This window comes from Ambystoma mexicanum, chromosome 4p, assembly GCF_040938575.1.
Source record: "Ambystoma mexicanum isolate Mex_15411 chromosome 4p, UKY_AmexF1_1, whole genome shotgun sequence".
Classification (NCBI taxonomy): Eukaryota; Metazoa; Chordata; class Amphibia; order Caudata; family Ambystomatidae; genus Ambystoma; species Ambystoma mexicanum.
Genome location: NC_090927.1, coordinates 1,190,177,738 through 1,190,203,482, shown reverse-complemented (window position 1 = coordinate 1,190,203,482; position 25,745 = coordinate 1,190,177,738). Strand labels below are relative to the sequence as shown.

The 25,745-nt window shown below is 48.1% G+C and overlaps 1 protein-coding gene across 1 annotated transcript in view; it reads right to left on the bottom strand.

Moving 5' to 3' along the window:
• Positions 1-25,745, bottom strand: part of ANAPC1 (anaphase promoting complex subunit 1) — a 2,053,226-nt gene that overhangs the window by 699,538 nt on the left and 1,327,943 nt on the right. The window contains exon 31 of the mRNA XM_069606837.1: positions 21,724-21,806. Within this exon, the coding sequence (XP_069462938.1) occupies positions 21,724-21,806 (83 nt within the window). The remainder of the gene's footprint in view (positions 1-21,723; positions 21,807-25,745) is intronic.

The following is a 25,745-nucleotide window of genomic DNA, read 5'->3' as shown; positions in this document are numbered from 1 at the left end:
CATCCTGGTGCCGCTCTCGAGTACCCCCTCCTAATACACTTTTTTAAAATACAACTATGGCAATACAGTTTTAACTGTATCTAATAACTTTAGTGAAATAGAAGAAATTACTTTCCTTTGATAATGTCGTTTCTGGAGATGTAGTCCTCCTTCCCACATGTTCTTTGATATCTTTCAAACACCAGCTAATCCTCAGAAATGCTTCAGCCTACGAGGGTACGTCAGAACTCTGCATAGAGCGCAGTCAGGATCCTCAAATCCATAGCAACAGAAGTGATGCCAAGATCCATTCAAACGCAGCACTCTGCACCATGTGACCAGAGTTTCAACCTTTTTCCTGTGATCAGCAGCTAAGGGAGCATAGTGTTAAAAATGACAAGCTCTTTTCTTATGGGTTTGGCTCTGAGGGCAATTAGGAATCTACGGAAGGGGAATACATCCCAAAACAACTTTACTAGAGATAAGTAATTTGTTCTTCTAATTTATTGAATCCTCCCACAGACTCCTCATCCTAGATCGACACCAAAGAAGTATGTAATCCACTTGCCGTTTCCACCGCTCTCCTTCCTTCTCAAGCTCTCTGCACTGCCGTGGTCTCCCACTTCAAATCCAGCACTCAGGACATCCTGCCCTCACTCTCCTCCATCCCCATCTCCTCTTCCACACCTTCCCCCTCCCTCCCTTGGCCCCCCTCCTGCCACCACCCTCACTCTCATCCCTCCTGCCCATAGCAACGGATGGTGTCTCTAAAGTGGTTCACTCTGACAGCCTTGACCAAACATGTGCCCCCTGCTCGTCCAGAACTATTAAGGACATCTCTCTCGCCCCGGCTCTTGCTGACTTCTGTAGCCACTCCTTCACCACTAGCTTGTTCCCTCTAGCCCGCAAGCACTCCCTTGGGCACCCTCTCTTAAAAGCTTTCTGCCGACCCCTCCTACCCAGCTAACTATTGCCCTATCTCTAATACCCCCTTCCTGGGTAAACTCTTGTAGAAATTGGTCCTCCTCAATGGACCCTCCATACTGATCTTGTTGGTTGCCGGAATGACCACCAATCTGGATTCCGTGCATTCAGAGGCACAGAAACTGCTCGCCTGAACACCTGTGAAACCATGCTTGCAAATCTCAACTTCAACTCTCCTGCCGTTCTCATTCTGCTTGATCACTCCTCTGGCTTGGGCAAGGCTCTTCAATATCTATCTGGCCCCCCCTTACCCACCCGATGTTATGCTGATGACAGTTTTCCTTCAAACTTACCTCTTTCCCCCTCTTCTTCCTCTCTCATCCCCGACTGTCTGTCCACCATTCAGGCATTCTGTGCAGCGAATGAGCTCTGTCCCAATGCCAGTAAGACCGAGATCCTGTTCATCGGGACACCTGTGCCCTCTTTTCCTCCTACCCTCTGGCCACCCCGAGTCCAAAAACCTTGGGTTCATATTTGACTCTCTCTCCCTCACCCCTCATATCATGGACCTTACCAAGAAGCCCCTCTTCCAGCTCCACCTCAGAGGCATTCTTCCTTTTCTCACCTTCCCCAGAATCTCAATGTCTCCAGCGCTCTGGTCCTCTACAGGCTGCAATACTGCAAAAACCTCTTTCTCAATGCCCCCCCTTCGCCCCCTCAAGCTAAACCAAAATACGGCTGCAAGAATTATACTTGGCCTCAAGCCCAGGGACTTTACCTCACCAGCCCTAAATTCACTCCACTGACTGCCAGTGGTTGCAAGGATCAAATTCAAGACCCTATGCATCATCCACAATGCCTTCTGGGGCCTGGGACCACGTAAATATCTAGCTTTCCCTCAAATAATCCCCTGCTAGATCCCTACGCTCAACTCTTCGACTGTCACATGCTTCACCAAGCAGAGTATGGGGGGCAGGTCTCTCTCCTCAGCCAATTCCTCCCTTTGGAACAGCCTCCATGCCCCTCTCAGACTTTAGCCAGACATCCCTAATTTCAGGAAACTGCTAAAAACTCTGCTCTTCTCTACCGCTTTCCCTCCCCTGCTAATCGCATGTGACTGGTGGCCTGACTTCATGAATCTCACAGGATCCCAGGCCCTTCCTCCCAGTCAATACCAGCACCCCACCTCACTGCACTACCCTGCAGGCCCCCGCTTGGTGGCTCCGCATACCACCCTTGAGAGTCTCCTGAACTAGCACTTAGCCTGAAGTTTTCCTTCTTGGCTCCCTTCTTCGCGCTTCCCTCCCGGGCCCTCCTTCAGCACTTGTCATCTCCTCTGCTCCTCATTCCATCCCCATCCCCTGCACTTCTCCTCTATGCACTTGCTCGTCTGAATGTGACAAGGCCTAATACGACGACAACTGTAGATTTACTGTTTTTTGCCATTGGTATTTCCCCTGTTCCCCCTAACCATTTAGCCTTGTGGCGCTTTGAAACGCAATTCTGTTGCCTTACAAATGCTCAATAAATAATATAAAGTTACCCAGACGAGGGTAGAAAGAGCAAGTAACTTCTACACCAGGAAACTAATACAGCAGTGCATGGTGCGCTTCTACACCAGCAAACTCCGTAACACATACTGTGCTCTAGCACCTTGAAGCATCTCATGTGCTACATGGAATTACCAATAATGATCTTGGACCCAAATAACCGTACAGATTCAAAGAATATGGCTAAGTACTCATTTATTATCAGCATAAAAAGTAGGGCAATCTGGCAAATAACAGGCAGTAATTCACTCACTTACACCCAAATGTGATTATACAAAGGTTTTATACCTCAATATGCATCTTCTATGACATCATCCTATGTGGCAAATTAAAACTTATTGAAGGGAGAGATAGAGAACATATGTACCTTTAATATATAGGTGTTGACTTCAATGGCTGCCCCTTATCTGATGGGCATACCTTGAACCACCTCGAAATACATATAATACTGATTATACCATAACAATGGCAGCAGATTGGTCTTTGCAACATTGTATAGCATGTTGCTACATAAACCCTCTGATTGGTTGGCATACTTTCCCAACCTTGGACTGTCGGTTTGTTAGCAGCACGTGAACAAAAAGAAACTCAAGTGCCGCTGGCAACGTCAGAATACTTCCCTCTCTCCCGATTAGTCCATCGTCTCTCATCGGTCAGGCCCCAAACCAAGGCTTCTCCTTTATAGTTGACCTCTAAGCCTGCTCTCTGTTCTGGGACATTCAATGGAGTGTAGGCACATTATTATCTTAGTTTGGGCCTAATGAATAGCCGTGGTTTTCAACTTCTGAATCACGTGTGACGAGACGACAAATGTGCCCATCTCGACCTTCTATTTACTGCTATTTGATTCAATTGAATTGGGTGTCATTACCCTTCTTGACCTATAGACTTGCTCACTCCATCTTACATGGGTTTTCTGCATATTTAATTGTCTAATGGTTGGATCTTGCAGATGTTTTCTCCTTCGCTTAATCTAAGAGAAATATGTCTGTCTTACATGGCTTATTTTGACTCCCCGTGTGCATCCCTAAAGTAGCATCCTTCATCCCAGGCCAATAGACTCCTCTGTAATACTCACACACAGCTTTTTTTCCAGCATCTCCTGACTCTGCAGCCCTGGTCTGTCTCCGAGGTAGCTTGAATAATTTTAATACTAGTCCGATGTCCATTTTTCCATCCTGGCCGCTCTAGCCAGGTTATGTTTTCCTCTGCAGCAAGCGTGTATGTCTCATTTACTTTGTGGTTGTGCATATATACATTAATCAGTAGGTTACTTTATCTTCTTTGCATATAGAATGTCTTCGTATTCGATTACGTTTCTCTTGTTACTTCAGTCAAATCTTTATTCTTTGAATATTTGCATATCGTTTCAGTAAATCCCAGTATCTTTCCTCTATGAAGTCACGCTGCTCTTGTCAGATTTCACTTATAGCTCTATAATGTCCAATGGTGTGTGCAGACGTCCTTCCACCCTCCCAGTGCGAGTGTACATTCGATACTGTTGTCTGAGCGCATATCGTCTCTCCTACACTCGAAGCAGTATTGGGATGATACCTGGTGTCCCAAAGAGGGTTCTTCTCCTACTGTTCCAGCATGACAGAGGTTAGGCGGCGGGAGCTAGGGATAACATGTCCACCTGCCCCTCTACAATAGTGCTTGGCAAACATGTTTAAAGAAGACATGTTGGTCATCTGGAAATGTCCAAAGTTGGTGTAACCCTTTGTAAAGCCAAGGTGGCTGCTACACCCATGTTCAAGAGAGCCCTTCAATCTTCTTGCATTTTCACCAGCCATGTGAAACTGGCAGAAAACACGCCAAAAAACTAAGTGTGACCCATCTTGACGCGGTCTATTTGGAAATCGCTTTGCCCATTCTATCTCCCGTCAAAGAGATGACCAGTTGGTTGTCCTTTCTAAATTCTCTTGCCCTGGTGATATTGAGGTTAAAGGTTCTTCTGTGATTGAGACAATGACACCTCTGTCCAACTTTCGATGGGCGTGGGTAGAACACTGGCAAATGTATCTTTCCTGATGGGCGAAAATCCACAACCAGATGAAGGAAGTTCGGTTTTACCCTCAGTGTTGCTTTTCCCTTGCAAAAGGTCAAGTAAGTTTGCAACACAGTGCCTTTAGCGTACACACACACACACACACACACACACATACATTCTGAGCTGATGGCCATCAGAAAAACAACCTGTAATGTCAACATTCTCAATTAATACAAATGCAAAGGCTCAAATGAAGCAACTAAAAGAAATGTTAAACTTGCCCGCAAATCCCAAGCAGAAACTATATCCTGCCATGTTGGAAACATGATAAATTCCTTTCAAGAATTGCACGACTATTGGGAACAAGGAAAAATAGACCCTTGCTTAGAGGTCCTTTTGAAAACTGAGATTACAGTCAACTATCCATTATTTGTGCAAATCTGAAGCCCTTGATTGGCCAAGGCAAGGAGGAAATCTGATACTGTGGCAAAGCAAAGGTGTCTAGGTCCTTATCCTGGCACCATTCCAAAAACATGCACCATCTTCCGGCATAGACAGATTTGGCGATGGACATCTTGGAGGAAATTAGCACATCTAGGACATCATCTGACAAACCCAACTCCTTGCATATCAACCGCTAAGTAGCCAAGTATGAGTTTTAGAATGAAGCGCTTGTGTCTCAGATATGGGTCCGCCATGGCTGGTAGCCATCATCTCATTTCATCGAAGACATCCTGGCACAGCTCGCACTATTGGGAGATTTAACTGTACCTGCCCAGGGCATCTGTTAATACATTCTCAGTTCAAGGGAGATGGGCGGCTGGAAGATCTTTCTTCAGGCCCCGGAACCAGAGATGCACTGCCTTTCGGCACAAGGGGAATGACCCCACATCACCCTGCCTATTGAGGTAGTGTGTTGCCACTGTATTGTCTGTCAGTAACTTTTCCCTGATGGACATGTGAAAGGTGATCAGGGTTAGCCTGATTGATCTGACCTCCAGAAGGTTTATATGGAGCTTTGTCTCCACCAGTGACAAAAGCCAGCTCACTGCGAGTTATCCATGGTGAGCCCCTAGCCCTTCAGTGAAGTGTCCGTGACAATCGCTGCCTGCACCAAAGGCTGCCAAAAAACCCAGATGTTCAAGATGTTGCCCTGTTGAGCCCGCTGCAGAAGGTGCTGTGACACTTGGTGCAGGTGTGTTACGATACCCGAGAACTGGCATCAATGGCAAATGAGCAGACACTAAAGCGACCTCATGCATAAGCAAGTCTCCAGCACCAGAAACATACCCGACACCATGAGGGTCAGGAGACGGCAGAAGGCTGAATGAGAGGGAGATTCTGGAACGTGTTCATGATTTATTGGATGTTCAACACCCTGTCCTACAGAAGGAAAGCTCTCCCATAGCAGGTGTTGACGGACTGCATCAACTAACTGAAGATGGGGAACATGTGGAGCTTCTTTAAATTGAGAGATTAGCTCCAATCTGTGGGCTAGATGACAGGTGAGGCATAGATGCTCTGATGCCAGTTCGTTCAGGTAGCCAATAGACGTGAATCTTCACCTCCTGAGGCGAGCAGCCACCACTGCCAGCAGCATGGTGAAGACCCTCATCACCGAAGTATGGCCAATGGGGATGACCCTGAATTGGAAGTGAAATCTCTCTATGACCAACCATAAGATAATTCTTATGCAGAGGATGTATGGGCACTTTAACGTAGGTGTCCTGTAGGTTGACAGACAATAGACAACCCTGGGACTGGATGCACTGGAGGATCTGGGCTACAATAACACCTTAACATGTACTTTCGAAGCTACTTATTCGGTAGCCTGGAATCCAAGATGGGGCTAATGGCCACACCTCATTTGGCACTAGGACATAATGCAAATACGGCACCTTGTCCCACTCTGAGGTGGGAACCAGCTTAATGGCAGCCTTCACTGGGAAATAATCTCCTACATAAACAGGGGAACCATGAGGCCAGAGAAGGGAGGGAGGTAGTTCTGTAGGGTGTTATAGCATGAATAGGCAGTATCTTGCGGACACTACTTGTAGCACCCAACCATCTGAAAGAGTTTGCCACTCTGCCATGCAGACCCAGCCTTTGCCACCCAAGAGAGTTGTCGGTGAAGGCCTTATTAAAGAGGTTTTGCTGTATTGGTGGCTGTCGGGATGGAAGCAGAGGGTTCTAGGTTCATCCCTTCAAATGGATCCACCTGCATTGGCATGGCACACGTGTGTCTAGTTCCCAGATTGGCAAAAGAGGTATAATTAGTGAAAATCACACCCTCTAGCAAAAGATATACAAGTGGAGAAGAATCCAGGGGTGGACTGATAAACAGCTATGCCTAATTATTTGGCTTGGCCTTGGATTCCTTGAACTTTAGAAGCAGCTAATCTGTCTTGATTTCGAAGAGATGGTCTCCAGCAAATAGCATGTACGAATGTTCTGTCTGCATGCACTGGGGGAAGCCAGAGGTCTTGAGACATACATGTCTCCTTACTCACAAGCCAGTAGCCATCGACCTTGCCATGCCATCAGCAGGGACTGGTGTGCAGCCTCTTTCTGGTCTACCACAAGTAGAGCAATGTCTTCTGTCATCTCTCCCACAGGAATATTTAGCCAGGGCACACACAGAATTCAAAGTCTGCAGCACAAGGATATTCATCGCAAAAACATTTTGCCAGCAGAAACCAGTTTTATACTCTGTCAGTTGAGAGAGTAGGGAAAAGTAGTGGGCTTAAGCTCCGCCGTGGCAGACTGAACTGCAAAGCTTTCAGGGGTATGATGCACTGAGAGAAAACTTGAGTCGGATTGTGCTGGTTTGTACTTAACATTTTAGCCCGGCAAAGGGCAGAAGAGTTTGCTTCGGCAGGCCTTCGCTCAGGATGTCTTTCACCTCACACGCTATCACTGCTTTGGACTGAGCCACCAGCCACACGGATTCAACCACCTTGCATGTTTTTCTACAGGTTATATGCTTTGAATGTGCATTGATAGGCAGAAACCTGTGCAGTTCCCTCTGGGACCACTGCAAAAGATTTAGGACTACAGGTGTTTGGCAGTAAACCCACTTGGTAGCAGTCTGTACCACACAGATTCACTTGGTAGCTGTGGCTGAGCAGTCAGACTTCCCTCAAGAAGAGTTAGGCAGTATACAGAGTATTCACAATAGGTCAAGAGTACACAACAGAACAAGTAAACACTGACCAGGGCTTGGTGTAAAAGAGATATATTTATTTAAAACCACATCTAGAAAAACACACAGGCACTAATAATAAGCAATTCAAAAACACGGTTACTAAAAGATATACACTCCCTTATATATACTTACAAGTCTTAAGTAAAGCCCCACTTATTTTCAGACAGTGGTGAGCGCTTAACATAGATGGCACTCTAATAGTTCGTTTTAAAAAGGGAGAGAAAACAGAGAACAAATTGAAACAGATCCCAACACTTTTTCAAGAACACAACAAGAGAGGAAGTCAAGGGAAACCCGTGAAGTTAGAGTTCAAGAGTCCAAGAGTCCACTTTCAGAGGATCCAAACGAAATGTGTCCAAGGTCACACGGTTGCAGTGCACAAAAGACTTGTAAAGGTTCAAAAAAGGAGTTGGACCACAGAAAGGGACCAGTTAGAGAGTCAAGGCGGCCAGCCCAGTCCAGAAAGTTAAGGGGTTATCATTACCTTGTAGCAATCTCTAGAAAGGGAGGCCTGGCGGATACGGTACCTTAAAGTGGTGAGAATGCTCCAGCGGGGGCAGTTGTTCCTGGAAGCGGGTGCAAGTCGGTGCTTCGTCCGGGGGAAGAGAGGATCTCGTCGTGGAGGAAGACAGGAGTCCGTCGCACTGCCAGAGAATAAACCAGCCGCGGAGTTTCTCAGGTACAAGGAGCCGTTCGGTGATTCGTGGTTCAGGGGTTAGTGGCTATCCTGTTCCCGTTGTGCTTGGCACGGGAAGTTCGACCACAAACCGGGCTGGGGTGCAAAGAAAGAAGGGAAAACTGGTTGCGCCCACCAGTCAGGAGAAAAAGCCTCTCCAGCCGGGAGATCTTCTCTGTCGTCGGGAAGTGGTGAGTCGGTTCTGCAGGGCTCCATCGGTGGCGTCATCGTGGTAGGTCGGCTCAGTTTCTCCCTCGTTGGATTCTCAGGTCCTGTGGTGCGGTCTGAAGCACCAGTCCCCAAAGCCCTGACTCTATGCAGAAAACCCCCATTCACTCAGCCTAGCTGTCACTCAAACACGCTAAGAGGTCCAATCACACAAGAGTGCGACCTGAGTTACCAAGGTAACTCGGTCCAGGGTGCCTAAACCCCATCCCACACTCCCTGTGGTACCCAGACAGAGTGGCACCACTTTTGGAGGCTTCTGTGGGGAAGCCCGCCAAAAAGTGGAACAAAGGGCTCGACTTGGGTTGGAGTCACAGAAGAGAACACAAACGCCATTTTAGAATCGAGTCTTGGCAAAAAATACCGACCGGCGAATTAATATTAATTAAATAAACCGGCGGTATGTTCGAGGCTAAGAGAATTAAATAATTAAAGTTGGTAGCCCCGAACAATGGGAAAATCCCATAGGAAAATATTTGCGGTCGAATATAAAAAGTAGTTTCTACTGCCACCAGCCAAAACTCTATCGGGGGACGGAGACGTGCCCCCTCGACTAACAGACCCCGGGGCAATCGAATTGCCCCGACCAGTACGTCCACAATATGATGGTTTGTACTGGTTTCTGTTAATAATTTGGGACTAGTAAAGCCAATGGTGACTTTACATGCCCTGGGAGACAGTAGTCAGTCCCGGGGTATGGAGTCTATGGTGGGGTGTCACTATGACACCGCTGTGTTACGGCACGGAGGGTGCTGTGTAACACATATCGGAAAAACACATGAGACCCTATGGAGTAAAGGACCCCATAGCCCATAAAACACATCAGTCAAAGGAATACCATAAATCATGTCCAAGAGTGGGAGAAAAAGAGTCTCACTCTTGGCAGGAGGAAAAGACAAACTCCAGAAATCCAGCAAAGCTGCTGGGGGACTCACTAGGTTAGTAAATGCAGCCTAAAGAGAGAATTCTCCCTAACAGGCATAGTGTGCCATTTGATGAATTCTAACTGCAGCAAGGTGTCTAGCTGACTGGCATCTCAGAGGTCCAAAGCAAGGTCAGTCAGTCTTGTCCCAATATAATTACTCTGGGAAAGCCTCTCATTGCTCAGAGCAGGGTTCCAGGCCAAAGGGTACTGGGTCCCTTCCTTCCTCAAAAGTCCTTTCCATTTTCAAAATAAATAGAAGTCTTGAGGCTGGAACGAACTTTGGTGTCGGGGTTCTGTCAAAAGAGATAATGATGCAGTAAAAGTTGGCACTGTGAAGACAGCATTGTGAACCTAGCAGAGTGCAACAGACTAGCGAAAAGAGCCAAAAGGCGTTAGAGCCACTAGACCTTTCTTAGTCAAGGGTTGATTCGACTGGTCTGCGGATGAACAAATTACTTACCTGATAATGTTCTTTCTGATGAAGGTGCCTCCCACGGATTCTGTGCCAGCTCTTCTTCAGAAAGATTTTCCGCCGTCAGGGGGCACAGCGTGGCTCCACCAGACACCTCTACGCGTACCGCGCCAGATATGACATCAGGGCTATTATACAGCAAGGTGCTGCACCCTTGTCCTCAGTTCAACTGTTTCCACCTACCCCCCAAGCACTCAGATGCTGAGGGACTGCAGAAATAAGGTGTATTGGCTACCCCAAGAGGGGCAGGTAGGGAAGGTGATGACTCCATGGGAGGAACGTCCATCAGAGATATTATCGAATAAATTCCTTCCTCCCACAGATTCCTCATCTAGGATAGACTACCAAAGCAGTACAATGACCCGGAGAAAGGAGGGTAGCAAGGACTCCATCTAAGCCAGAAAACCCTGAAGGACCGCCCTGCACAACATTCGCACTGAACAGACAATATAATCCAAGCAGTAATGCTCAGCAAACGTGCGCAAGGAAGCCCACGTGGCTGCTTGACAAATATCCAGAACAGGCACTCCCTGTTGTAGAGCCTAGGCGGCAGCCAAACCCCTGGTAAAGTGAGCCTCGAGATCCTCAGGGACATCTCCTTGCTGGCCAAATCGTAGCATTCCGATATGCAGGGAAGGATCCATCAAGATGCGGTCTGTTTCATAAGTCTACCCGCTTGGGCACCTGCGTAACCAACGAACACCTGATCATCATTCCCCCCTCTCCCTATGTGTGTCCGAGAGACATATAACTTGAGGGCCTGCACCAGATCTAACCGATGGAACAGATACTCTGCCTTGGAAGGGTGAGGCGTAGGAAAGAAGACGGGTAGATGGATCCTTTAAGAAAGGTGAAAATCGGAGACCACCTTCGGAAGAAAGGAGGGTCTAACTCTCAACATAGCCTTCTCCTTGGAGAAAACCAAGTAGGGAGGATTAACGGACAGAGACTAGAGCTCAATCACCCATCTAGCGGAATTGATGACAACCAGGAAAATCCCCTTAAGAGTGAGCTGTTTTAAAGAATAAGAATTAAGGGGCTCAAACGGAGTGCCCATTAAAAAGGTGAACACTACATTTAAATCCCATGCCGGAACAAACAGTGAAAGACCCCTCAGGAATTGTAAAATTGTAGGGATTGTGAAAAAGGAGCCCTGATCCGGAGTCCTTTTGAAGACCGAATAGCTGCAAGATAACCCTTCACTGAACCAATTTGTAGGCATGTCTGGGCCAACGCAGAAGAAATTCCAACTCAGATGAAGTGGAGCAAATAAAAAAGGGTCCAGATCCGCCTCTCAGCACAAAGCCATAAACCTCTGCCACCTGCAGTCATAAACTAACTTGGTGGCGGGTCTTCTAGCAGATAGGAGTATGTCCAGCATGTCCTCTGCAAACCCACTCCCTATACACCTCAGCCTTTCAGCAGCCATGCATGATGGTTCAGGCTCTGGAGGTTCGGGTGCAGATCCCTCCGATCCAAGTAGGAGAGGTCCGTCCTCTGCAGCAGAAGACACCTGGGAGGTCAGATGTTCTTGTCCAATAACTCTGGTTGCCACGTTCTTCTGGCAAAGTCCAGAGTGATCAAGATCGTCGTGGCCCCAAACAAACGCAGAATGACAAGGATTGGTGGGAACGTAAAGAGCAGGTTGTAGTCTGATTTGACCATTAAAGTGTCCCTCAGAGCACCCTGACGAGGACATTCACTTGAACAGAGCCACCTGCACTGCCTGTTTGCACTGGAAGAAAAGCGGTCTACTTGGTGAGTACCACATAGGGAGGATATCTTCTCCAGAACTTCCTGCCAGAGTGTCTACTCGTGGGAGGTTGAAGACTGCCTGCTCAGTGCATCCGCTAGAGTGTTCTCCTTGCTGGCCAGAAGGGGTGAAGTCACGGACACGCTGTTCTCCAGAGACCAGAACCACAATTGCATTGTTTCTCTGCATAGTGTAAAGGAGCTGACGCAACCCTTGTTGAAATAATGCATGGCTACAATAGTGTCCTTCCCAGAGGGGAGGAAAGTAAACATGGCCAGCCTAATCACCCTCAGCTCCAGCAGATTGATGTGCTCCTGGCACTGCAATGACCACAGCTCGCTCACCATTAGATCTTGGAGTTCAATGCCCCAGCCCTTCAGGCACGCATCCATGAATAGGGTTACTTGTAACCAGGGTTGACAGAAAAGGGACCTCTTCAGCAGGTTGCCCTTTACTGACCACCATTGTAGGTCTCTGGGAACTCTCTCCAAAATCAGAAGAAAGTCTCAGGAGCCACTGTAGCAACCACATGCGCAGACAGGCTTCTGGTACCAGCAAGCGCATAAAACCAGAGGATGGAAGAGTCGTCCGAGGTTGGAAAACCTGGACCATCTTGTAGATGTTTGCCACACTGTCCTCGGGTAGGAAACCCCGACCCAGGCGAGTGTTCAAGGCTGCCTCAATAAATCAGAGTGACAGAGACGACAAAACCTGTGACTTCTTGAAGTTCAGGGAGAAGCCCAGAGGTCTGCAACAGGCTGCACATCCGGTACAGATGTGCCAACGTTAGATCTGGTGAGAAGGCTCAGACAAGCCAGTCGTCCTGGTAGGGGAGTATATAAATGCCTTCCATCTTGAGGTGAGCCACCACTGTTAGAAGTTTGGTGAAAACCCTGTGTGCCAAAGAAAGACTAAAAGGAAGTTCTTTGAACTGGTAGTAACAGTTGAATCTCAGGTGCTTCAAGTGGATAGCCAAATAGAAGCAAGCATCCTACAGATCCAGGGAAACAAGCCAGTCGTTCACATTCAGGGCCTGGAGGATCTGGGCTAGAGTGACCATCTAGAACTTGTCCATGCACAAGTACAAGTTCAGAAGCCAAAGACCCAGGATGAATGCCAGCCATCTGTCCTTCTTTGGCACCAGAAAGTATGTTGAGTACAAACCCCTGCCTCGTTCTGAACAGGGTACCATGTCTATGGCCCCTTTTGCCAGAAGCTGACTGATATCCTCCAGCAGAATAGGTTCCGGCAGCAAGGTGTTGGTGGTAAGGGAGGTCATCTGGAGGGAGAGAGGCAAAGGGGAGCCAGTATCCCTGTTGGATGGTCTCCAAGGCACAGACATCCAAGGTGGTCTCCATTCCTCACCAAACAGGGATATACTGCCCTCCCCACCCACAGTGGATGAATGGCGGAGGTCTGCTCCACAGAGGCATAGCGCAAAGGGTTGATGAGGGCACTGAGGAGGAGGAAACGCCTTCTCTAGATGCACCGCAATCCATACCCCTGTAGGGATGGCATTGTCCTTGCCTGCCCGAGGAATTCTGACCTCTACCCCTCTGGGGGTAAGAAGCAAAGGGATGACAACTGTTTGCTTTAGCCTTACAGGCCTTGAACTTCTTGAGCAATTTGTCAGCCTTGGTGCTAAACAAGTTCATGCCATTGTCCAGCACGTGCAGCGTGATGCTAGAAATGCATCGGAGGGACTCTTGGCAGTGCAGCTGTACATTTTGTTCTTGGTGGACAAAGACCCATGGGATACCCCTAGGGCACTCATGGGTAGGGGTTCAACCCTGTATCCCAAGTGTATGTTTTTGGGCACATGTGTGCTGTGCACAGAGCAGTGAATGGGCTAGTGACAGCTACATGCTGACTTGGCAGTGGCTCCGGGCATCCTTCATTTTTGGGATACCCAGGACCTGCCATAGGGATCAATGGATTCCTACACAAAGGCAAGTTGGCCACTGGTGGCCTCTTGGTTTCCTTTGCCTTACCCCCCTGCTTCTCAAAGTTCTGAAAGCCGTGGCTCTGTTTCCTTCCCCTTAATGGTTGTTAGGTGGAAGGACCATATATGGCTCTGGAGCTGTCTCCTGTCAGACTGGCTGGAGAATTCCCAGGGAAAGCTTGTTGTGAGTACACCCTTGGGGTGGAGCCTGCATGAATGGAGCGAGCAGTCATAATGCAGTCTGTGTTGTGGGTGTCTGGTTGGTTGTGTGACATAATGCCTGAGCCAGCCCTGACCGAAACGGGAATTAATGTAGTGTAGTGCACTGAAAGGCAGGGCAGTAGCCTGCAATCCACATCCTGTGTTGTGCGTGTACGATTTCTGGTGAATGGCCTGAATGCCTGTGAGCCTGATTGGGTGCTGCCTGCATGAATGCACTTGTGTGCGATTGGCTGACTGAGCCTGGCTCAGCCTGAGTGAATGGGGAGTGTTTTGTATAACAGGGGGCCTCACGTGTACCTCATTGTCAGAAGCTTCAAGTTAAATCTGAAGTCAGAAGCTGAAACAAGAAACCTGAAGCAGAAGCTGAAGTCATCTTAAGTTTGCACCCTGGAATCAAACTTGAGGAAGAAGTCTGCGGCTGCATCTCTTAATCCAATCCGAAAGCTGCCGCGCTGAATCAAAGACTGAACCAGAGAGGACCTGGACAGGAGGCCTCTTCCTGTAGCTACGAGGGAACACTGTGCATCTGCTGCTCTTCAACTGAAGAGTCCTGTGGGTCTGCCATCTAGAGACAGGATCTTCATGGGTGAAGACAAGTACCTGACATCTTAAAGCCAAGCTATTCATCTATCGCGCCTGGGGTTCAGAGGAGTGTTTGTGACCACTGGAAACCAAGCTGCTTTGTATCTCCCAGTAGAGGCGGTACCCTGGCATACCTTATACCCAGAGCTGTGAAGGCTGTGAACAGCTGACAAAACCTTCAAGGCACGCCTCGCATTACATCTATCCACGTTTCCACGACGGAGAAGATCCAGAGTCACTGTCTGCAGAGGAGTGCCCGCCGGTGGGATTCCAGCCACCAAAATCGGAAAAAAGACATCCCGACGGTGCAGACTTGGTGAGGGTCCATGGTCCAGTCCAGTTGTAGTGCCCAGGTTGTCAGAAGCCATCCTGAGGTCCAGACTGCGGCAGCAGCAGCACTGAAGGACCAAAAAAGGCAGTAAACTGCAAAATTCAGAAACCATACACTTACTTCTGCCACTGCACCCGTTGCCAAAGAAAGCAATCCAAGGCCTCCATGGGTGTTATCTTCTTCAGGCAGGCCTTGTCGAGGGCCACAGCAGGTTTCACCTTCGTGTGACATTCACAGCCAGAGTAGCAACCCGATATCGGGGATCACTGCGAAGGTCCTGCATTGCTGCCTTTCTGGCACTGCTTGGTTCCCTTCTTCTCGACACAGGCATCCCAGCGACTCTTTCCAATGGGGGGAGGGAGGGCTTTCATCCACGAGGGATCTCATTGAGTAAAGCCAAGAAACTCTACCACTTTGACTGCCAAGGCACCAAAGGTACAGTGAAGAGGAAGACCTTCCATCCAGGGGTTCCAGATTAATTTTGAATCCGGTTCTTCTGTGGCTTCCCAGGTACGTTGTGATAGTGGGATCTGTTGAAAGGGAAGCAGTCAATTAAGGTACATATTTGGATGGCGCTGTAATATACAACAAAGTACACCTTAACTTTTCCTTACACGGTGCCCAGGTGGGGGGATCCTTACATAGTATTGCCTCTATAACTTAAACAAAGCATCCTGCCTATGTTCTCATTATTACATGCCTTTCTACAGTAATGTTTTATAAATCTAACCCTTGCCTAATTGAAATGCTTTTTAATAACTGTCAGCAGTTGTTGCATTACAACTGAATTTAAAAGATAACAGTGGTACCACATAGAACTGTACATATATATTAAATTACATTTCCTGTTTAGATTTCTAGTACAATGTGAGTCTTATTTATTTGTATATACCTGCCTGAATTTTTATCCTTGATGGTAATAATAAAAAGGACTTTGTAAACACCCAACATAGTGTATGGACATTCCATTGTGGGGAGCATGGGGATTCTCGGTACCCAAGACTCAGCGTGTATCATCCTTGGTTGCTTGCGTAGAGCTACCATTAGAGAACCTTGGATGGGGTGCTCGGTGCCTCTATCTATATAGTGGGCAGAAGTACAGATAACCCCCTCCAGTCTTTACAGCGGTGCACCCTGACATCCTCGGCCAAGGAAAACATGGTGCAGGTAGCCATTGCCCAAGCGACTCAGTTTGTAGTGTCCAGGCCAGTCTGAAAATGTTGACAGGAGGCTTCCTCATCTTTAATCATGGCCCGGAAGGCGTCCTGCATCTCCCCCCTTGGCTATGTGCTCAGCTGCCTCTTTTATCACTGACCTGAGGCCAAAGGAGAATTTGGCCAAGGCACAACAGGCGTTGACGCACCAGAGAGACAGGCTCGAGGAGCCGAAAATCTTCCTTCGCCATGCATCCAACCTCTTGCCGGGGCAATGACGAAAATGAGATTGTCTTGAGGTTCACCTTAGCAGCCCGCACAATCCAACAAGGAGATGCGTAGGCAGAGATAAATAAGGGGTCCGAAGAGGCCGGCCTGTGCTTCTTGGCAAGGTCACGATCCACTGTGAGGCCCAAATACTTTTCGGCCCATCCACCATGGGCCCCATCACTGCCTTATTGAAAAAAAGGAAGGACTCCTCCGTAGGACCAGAGTCCAAAATGCTGCACATGTCACACTGCACCTTAGGCCGTGAGGAGGCTGACAGTCCAAGGGTGTTGATCACCTTTGACATCAAGTGCTGAAAAGCCAGTTTGCTAGTGGATGGCAGCAAGCGTCATGTTAACCTCTGGCGAGGTGTCCAGGCCCCTAGGTCCACCACATAGCCCTGTAACCCATAAAACTCCTCTGGGACGTCTCTCCTCTCCCTCGGATGGAAGGGTTCCAGTCCCAAAGGGCCATCATCACGCCACCTCATCCTAAATTTCCTCCAAATATGACATATATGCCCATTTTGGGAGTGGAAAGAAATCTATAGGGACTCTGAAGTCCAGGACCATATGTGACAAGGGGGCGGGGGGAGTGGGGGATGAGGGGGAGGGGCTGGAACCGGCATCCTAAGCCAGAACGGTGTGCCCCTTCCTCTCATCACATTGCACTGCTGTCTCCTCCAAGTGCAGTGGGATCTGCTGGCTCAGCCGGAGCCACCGGGGCTGAAGCAGACAGTGTTGACAGCACGGCCATAGGCATCTAGCGGGACCACCGGCACCTTGGCAAAGATGTCAAGCATCTGTAAACGGAAAGCCTCCCATTCCTCCACTGAAGAGGACTTGGTTGAATAATGTACCTTTGGGTCCTCTTCACCCTGGCCTTCCTTGGAATGGTGGCTCTGATTCTTCAAAGACTACGGATGCAGTGAAGAGCCGCCAGTGAAGAGCCGCCGGGCAACTCAACCTCTTGTGGTGCTTCTTTTTTGTTGTCCTTCCGTCAGGGAACCCCTCCTCGGTGCCGGGCCATCCCCAGAGACCTCAAGAGGGGCCATTTATCAACAGTTTTGCTTTGCGTCCTTGGAGCATGTTTGGGTGCATCGACTGGCCAGAGTGGGCTTCACCAAAACAGTGAAGAGATATGCAGTGTGGGTCTGACATGGACATTTGGCGCCCACAATTCACGCAGGGTTTGAACCCCGAAGACCGCGTCGGATTCAGCATCACACAAAAAAAACAAAAAAAAAAAACAAAAAAAGAAAATCGAGGCACGAGGTAAGAATTTTCGTTATAACTAATCAGCTAAGAGCAGGGTTTCGAAGTAGCATTCAGAATGCCCGGAAAAAAGGAACAGAGTTCAAAGGCAGCAGTGCTTCTATATTTACTGGCACAAAGTTATGGCGTGGGGCGGAATCAGCATAGAGCTATGCTGCGCTCACTGGTGCTGGAAAAAGTTTCAGAAGAGCATCTGACACTGGGGGATAGATAACATAAGTGTAATCTGGGGGAGGAAGGAGTCCATTAGAACCTGACCTCCTTTGAGCTACTTTCTGCTTGCAAAGGCACTTGGGTCCTGCTTTGCCGTTGGCATTGAGGCCAGCACTGAGGCCTTTATATAGATCACAAGCATTTGCTTTTTAAGTCCTCCCACCTCTTCAAAGAGAGGAGCTTTAGGGGAAGTTGTTATCTTAGGAGAAGAGCCTTAGGAAGAGTCTTCCACTTCACACCTTTTGTAGTATCATCTCCTATACTTCTTGGAGGAAGATGAGGGATGAGACTCGCTCCTAAAGCGGGACCCATTTGTAGGCTTAAGATTCTTTCTTATGTGTTTGACGGTTAAAGGGAAGGATTCCACTAGTTCTTCTGCTCCTGTGATTATTTGTTCCCTTTGCTTCGAGGGGGGAACTACCCAGGGATTTGGAAGGGGGACATGGGATGCCCTAAAAGAAAACAGAAGAGCTTTGCAACTCGCTCCAAGAGAGCCTTAGGGTGCATTGCTGGACAGGAGCCACAGACCTGGGTTGCGATTGCTCCCCATACACCAAATGCACCCCTGGTGGAGGCCTGGCACAGACATCTTAGCCGCCCAATCCTTCCACTTCATGAAGCGCAAGGCTATTGCAGATCCAGAAGTGAAGCATGAGATGAACTCTGGGTTAAAAGCGTGGTGTCCTGTGGAAAAGATGAGCAGAGATCAGGTGGTGCAGCATGTTTTATTTATATAGTGCATGGTATAATTCCCAGTGCCATGTAATCAAGGGTCCAGATGCACTTGGAGCAGAATTGCAACACGCCCCTGGAAGCTATAACATTTCCAAGCAGCTGCTGGCAAATTAACTACAATCAGGAACGTGTTGGAGGATGCAATACATTAGAAGTGTAGAATTAGGGGGGGCGCTGTTGCACACGCGGACAGATGGAGCGTCTCATGTGAGCTCTGAAGGCGAGCTGAGGTCTGGAGGCAAAAGCTAGCGAATTACAGCCCTGTTCTTTATTATATTGATTGATGTGATAGGTGATATTGTTGTCCACCTACCCACCATGTTTGGAGAAATTCGGTGCAGCAATTCTCGTGAAACACTGTGCTTTGAACAGCCCTGTGGGGCCTCCTTAGGCACCCTGTGACGCCGCGTGAGTTGGACGCAGCACTGGTTGAAGTAACACATTGGGAAGTCTGACAGCTACCTCCCAGACTCAACTAGCAAGCGGAAGAGGAGCCTGGGGGCACAGCTGCGAGAGGCTACCGGCACCTGGGACACATATAATCCAAGAGGCATGCGTGCGCTTCAGTAGGAATCCCGTTGAGCACCTGCACATGCTCTGACGCTGAGAAGAGTCCGGCGGCCACGTACGCGACTTGCAACAGAAGCCTGGCTGAAGGTGAGGTTACCCCCTTCAGGCTAATCCAAACAGTGCCCAGGCCGATACTCTGGTCTCAGAGCACAGACGGTGGGTGAAACTTGGGAACTGATGACACTAGGGCCCCATGCGGAGTAGACACCCCTGGATAACGCTACGTGGAAGGCCCGTGGACGGCCTCCTCAATCCTCACACAAACAGCAAGCTTCCAACCTACCGTAGCCCAGTCCCCTTGTGGGCCTATAAACAAAATACAAGCCCCACGGGACGGCACAACCTGCCTCTCCTTGGTCCGCGTGGCCTCGGGGAGGGGGAGTGCTGCCTCGATCATATGGATCAACCAGCAAGGCCCAAATTAACCCAGCAGTACGAACCAGATAGAACCTCCACCAGGACACGGCAAGATTGTTCTCGATATTGACTCCCCACAGCCGCTGTGTGTCTGGTTGTCCTCCCCGCCATTACAATCAAGGGACATATCCTCTGCTGCATATACCCGGGGGATTGAGACAAAGGTACTGGGGGTCTATATCCACCAGGGCTGCCCAACCAATATCGTGGTCATCACAGCCTGTTAAACATACAACACCGTGCGAACGTGATACCTACTGAGACCAAGCACGCATCCGGGGCACGGAGCACCAGTGACAGATCCACATGGCATGCACCCTGTACTGCAGAAAACAATGCGCGGTAGAATGGGCTGAGTGCTGCCACCAGACTAAGCTTGTGATACACCGTGGCCAGAGCCTGTGAGCTGTTAAAGACAAGAGGAGGCTGAGAGACAAGAACTACAAAGATCTGCCATGTGAGCACATTAGCACCACAGACCTCAAAGACTGGAAAGCGCTGTGCAGACAAAGACACAGACACCTTGTCCGGGAAGGCAGGACGCTAGGGTGCCGCTGTTTGTCCCCATGTGAGGAAAGCCCTGCGTTCCAAAGAAGACTGTACTTCTAGTAAAGAGACTGCTGCAAGACAAAGCAAATGCCATTCAGAGGAGGCAATAGTTACACTTTTGGAATAGACCACAGATGATCGACACCTTGCTCTAGCGACAGATTACTCATAACTAACCGCGTCAACATATCAGACCCGTAGAACCGAGTGAAGAGACGCAACCAAGAGCCACCATCGTGACCACCCGTACATAACCCCATATCACCACAGTGCATACCACCTAGGCTCTGAAGTGCAGTGAGAGGATATACAATGCCCAAGTGGGCAGTGTCCAAAAAAGGGAAAGGCACCATCAAGAAGTACACAACACCAACACCCAAAGCTAGTGACTGAAGTAATTTTGGCCTCGGATCAACCATGCCGAACGCAACAGGGGCTACGTCTGCTACTATTGACCCTCAGGCAGTCTTCGCCTCGATGCAGCAGGGCTTCGCGGCCTTGAATGATAGACTAGACGGCATCAGCGCAAATGTGACCACAATAAGGAACCAGCTTGAGAAAGCCACAAGTCGCATTACAGAGGCGAAGACACAAATCAATACCACGGAGGATATGCTTCAAGCACTACAAAACACTGACAGAAATGGCTAAAGATCTGTGAACCGTGAAACTCAAGTGTGAGGAATTGGAGGCTAGATCTCGACCCAAAAACCTGCGCATAGTGGGTGTGCCCGAACACGCGCTGAAACGCCAGATGAAAATTGCTGAAGGAATTGTTAGGCGACCACGGCTGGTCCTCAATGTTTGTCATCGAAAGAGCACATAGATCTCTCGCACCTCGCCCCAAACTGGGCACCTACCCTAGACCTTTTATAGCCAGACTGATGAATTATAAGGTCGGACCTGGTGCTTCGAGCAGCAAGGGATAAGCAAGAACCGAGGCTGGGCTCCAGCACCATCCGGATTTTCCCAGATTATACACTGGCAGTACAGCAGGAGCGAAGCTCGTTCACATGGGTAACACAACAAAAAAAAGAAGTGTAGAATGTATTAACTGGCTGTGAAGGATTCTATGTCTACTAGAAAATGCAACAGTGTAAAGCTGGCCTACTGTCACATCGATTTGAACTTTTCAATTATCCCAGTATCTCGTCTGTCAAAAGTTACATATGTTATGTTAACTGTTCTTATACTGCGCATTGTTGCCACCTGTGTGGTTTCTTCTCGCCCTGTTCAATCTGTAAAGCAAGAGGGGTGGGGGCAGGTCAGGAGGACTGAGCAGGAGAAAACAGGTAGAGAGCTGTGATGTGCTGTTGGAAGCTTCAGTTCGTTTGAATTTGTTCACTGAGCGTAGTGTTTTGCGGTTGGCAGCCGCCATGTGCTGTTGAGCGAGGCTATGTGTGGTTTATGTTATGTTGTTGTGGTGCAGTGAAGTGCATGCCATTTGTTGTGCTGTATGGTTGTGTTTACTTCAGAGCTTGAGAGGTATTTGCAGAAGGGTGAGTTTTTAGTGGGGTTGGTTAGGGGCAGTACCCTTTCCTACCGCCACTGTTTTGACTGTGTCCCATATCACTTCCCCTGTCGTACATTCTGGTGTGCAGCGATTACCACCCCCACAGGTTCCCCCAGAGATGGTCCCCTGTGCTCCGCAATGTGAATAGGTGCATTTTTGCAGGAACATAAACTTTTTTAAACAAGGTTATACAAAAATACTACACATTTCATGTTCAACATCCACATCATTAACCCATCTCGGCATATACATTACCTGTTATTAGTTTTTAGGTAGATCATAGCAAGAGCTAGTGTTGCACCTGGACATGTCACATCCACATTTATGGTATCTCCTTCCTGTGAAAGAATAACATGCATGTTAAAAATATAATTGTCTTGGTGAAAGAACATGATGAACACCCTTCTAGACATGCCTAAATAGCCTATTCCATTCGGGAGCTGCTTTTCCAGGCACACCTTCTTTCTTTGCCTTCATGAACTGTACTACTGCATTTGTAATGGGAAATTTACAAGTTCCAGAATCCCAACAGAAAAACTGGACTGGAAAAGCACACCAGAATAGAATTGGGAATATTGGCATGTATGCCCTTTCATCGAGCCTGCTATCAACGCAATCCTGTCAATGTTACAATTGCAAACAAAAGACTACCTTTCTTCCAGCTAGCACAAATCAGGCCCAGCATGTATTTATTTTATTTATAGAGCGCACCAGGCCCGAGGGCATCCGGGCATGTATTTTAGTTACAACATAAGGCAGACAGAGCAATATAATTACAGTTAAATTACAGTTTAAAATTACAGTTATAAACATATATACATAATGCAGTTACGGGGAGAGTAGAGGGTCATAGCCTATGTACAAGAAGTGAGGTAGGTGGCTAGCGCAAGGGGGTGGTTGGTAAGTAGGTGTAGTGTCTTGGGCGGTTAGACAGGCTTTGGCCATATTTTTGAATCTGTGGAAGGAAGGTTCAGATCTTAGCAAGTTGGGGAGCGAATTCCAGAGTTCCGCCGCCATAACTGGGAAGCTGGCTCTGCCAGATCTTTGAAGGTTGAAGCGTGGTATAGAGAGGCAGTTAGTCTGTGCAGTTCTGCGAGGTCTGTTAGTGTTGTGGAGGGCGAATCTGTTGGCTAGGTAGGAGGGTTCTTGGTTTGATAAGCATTTGTTGAGTGAGAGCAAGTGTTTTCAGTGTAATTCGTTGAGGGACGGAGAGCCAGCGAAGATTACGTCTGGTGTCTGAGATATGTTGGTTGCTAGAGATGTTGAGAGCTGCTCTAAAGGCATTATTTTGGATGATTTGTAACTTGTTTAAGTTGCATCTGTTGGTACCCAAATAGAGGGCATTACAGTAGTCAATTTTTGACAGCACGAGGGTGGTGGCAAGTGGGACACAGTTGGCTGGTGACAGGAAAGGTCAGCTAGCTGTAATGAGCTCACAGGTGTATGCCGCTGCAGAGGAAACTGCATTTGTATGTCTGGCCAGGGATAAGGTAGAGTCGAGGTAAATTTCTAACGCTTTAGTGTCCTTTGAAGCCTTGATAGTGTTACCATCAAAGATGAAGGAATGGAACTCAGGTGCCAGTTTGAATAGTTTTTGGGGGTGCTGAGAATGAGGAGCTCTGTCTTCATGTCATTCAGACAGAGTCTGTGTTGCACCATCCAGGCTTGGATGACTTGGTAGATGACATTCACTGAGAGAGAGTCGGCGGCGTAGTCTCCTGAGATTGGCATGAGTATCTGGGTGTCGTCAGCATAATTAGTATACGTGACACCCAGATAGTCCAAAATATCAAATACAGGTTTTGTGAACACATTATACAACGTGGGGGAGACACAAGAACCTTGTGGTACCCCGCAGGTGACTGGTGACGGTGATGCTGCTGCTAGGGGAGAGAAGACACGCATCGATCTGTTGTCTGGGAATGAACTGATCCAGGCTGTGGCTTTATCAGAAAAATGGGCGGCTAGTTTTAGGTGCCGACATAGAATTTGATGATTGACGATATCAACAGCCGCAGAGAGATCGAGAAGAAGTAGTAGAGCAAGTTTACCCTCGTCTCGTAAATCTTCGATCTGTGTTTTGAGGTCGATAAGGGCAGTTTCAGTTCTGTGACGGGGCCAGAACCCAGATTGCCTTAGACCCAGGAGTTTATTGGATTCAAGATAGTCTTGTATCTGAAGGTATGCAGCTCGGTCGAGGATTTTAAGTAAGAACAGCACCGTGGTGATGGGCCTGTAGTTCGTAGGTATATTGGCATCCAGAGTTGTTTTTTTTTTTTTTAGGAGCGGGATAACCCAGGCATCCTTCAAATTGTCTGGTACAGTCCCAGTGCTGAAGGAGGAATTGATGAGAGCGGTGATGAATGGAGCTAACTCGTGGGCCGCTTCCTTGACGATAGGTGCTGGGCAGAGGTCCCCTTGGCAGTTAGAAGGTTTAAGGCTGTTAATATTTTCCACTTCAGTAATAGATAAGGGTGAGAAGCTGAACGGAGACAATGAACCTGGGATAGAGTTGTTTAAAGTTGGGAGAGATTTGGGTTGCAAATTAGATTGTAGATTAGCCCGTTCATAATTAATTTTGACTTGGAGAGTGGCTATCTTACCAAGGAGCGCGTTTTGGATATTAGTGCACCAGGTGCGATCTTTGATGGAGGTGTCAGGTGCAGTGACGCGAGTTTCCAGTTCTTTCAAGATTCTGAACATTTCTTTAGTATTAGATTTGGCTTGCTCAATGCGTTTGTTTTAAGTGTATTTTTTCGCCTGGAGTATAGCTTCCTTGTAATTTAACGTGACTAGGATGATACTAGATTTATTAACTTCTGTAGGCTTACTCTTCCAATGTGATTCAGCGATTCGTTTTTCATTACGAAGAATTCTTAGTTGGGGGGTAAACCAGGAGTTCAGATGAGCTCGTGATTTAGATTTTCTCAATTTAGATGGGGCAATGAGGTCGAGGGCTTTGAGCATAGTATGGTTGAAGGTGTCGACCAGGACAGTAGGGTCCGTGCTTAATAGCGCTTGTTCATTCAGGACTGGAAGGAGGAGAGGGAGTAGTTTGTCACAGGTAATGTTGTGCTTATTTCATGTCGGAATAGCTGGTGCGACGTCTGGAGTGGAGCTGATGGTTATGGCGGGGATGTTGAAGGTGATCAAGTGGTGGTCAGTCCAGGCACAAGGTTGGTTAGCTTCCACATTAATTCCACAATTGATGTCAGCAATCCAATCAAGGATTCTACCTTTGGAGTGTGTGGAGGTGTTGATATGCTAAGTAAATCCTAAGTTAGTGAGCAGGTTGTCAATCGCCAAGACAGCCGTGTCATTGGGGTCAGCGAGTCCCAGGTTAAAGTCACCTAGTACAATAATTTGGGAGTTGATTTTGGTGTTGTTGGCCAGAATGTTGGAGAGGTCTTCGGCGAAAGTGGATAGTGGCCCAGAGGGCCTGTAGAGTAGGTGAAGTGAGATGGTGTGGTTAGGGGTGAGGGTGAATTTGGCTGTTAGGGCTTCCATAGAAGAGATTTGATGAACAGTGGAGAGGCGGAGGTTGAGGGAGTTTTTGTGAATGAAGGTAATACCGCCACCTTTAGATTGGCTAGTATTTCGGTCATGTCTATTGATATTATAGCCTCTTGGAATGGTTAGCGAAAGTAGAGGTCCAGAGGCTGCGTGAAGCCAGGTTTCCGTGATGGCCATAAAGTCCAGGTCATGAGTTAGGATGAGGTCTGCCACCTCTAGAGCGTGGGCTGTGAGAGATCTAGCATTAATTAATGCCCCTTTGATGGTGCTCACAACGGGGTTAATAAGTTGGGATGTCGGTGTGTGTGGTGAGGAAGCAGTTCTGGTGATAGGTTGTGAGTGTTTATTTTAGCGGAAGGAAGTCAGATGGTGGTAGGAAGCGTGAGTGAGTCTGGTGCCAAGTCTGGCGTTTCTCAAGGCAAGTGAGCAAGGTTGGATAGGAGTGGGTTTAGATGCAAAATGTTGGAGCCATTGGGCTGGGTTGTTGAGATAAGGATTGGTGTTGTGGGTAGACATAGGCATGGTTGTAGTGTTATGGTGTTGTGAGTGTGGTAACAAAGACGTGATGTGTTTGAATGTGGGCACTAGGTGGATGGTAAAGCAGAGTGTGCTCACCAGGGCTAGAGTAAGTAACTTTTGGAGAGGAGGCTTGAAGGAGTGAGAGACTGTTGGGGGCAGGTGCATGGTGGCAAAATTCATCAGGGTTTGCAGGCAATTGCAATCATAAAGTGCAGGGGGCAGTATTGTATGGCAATAAGTATGTG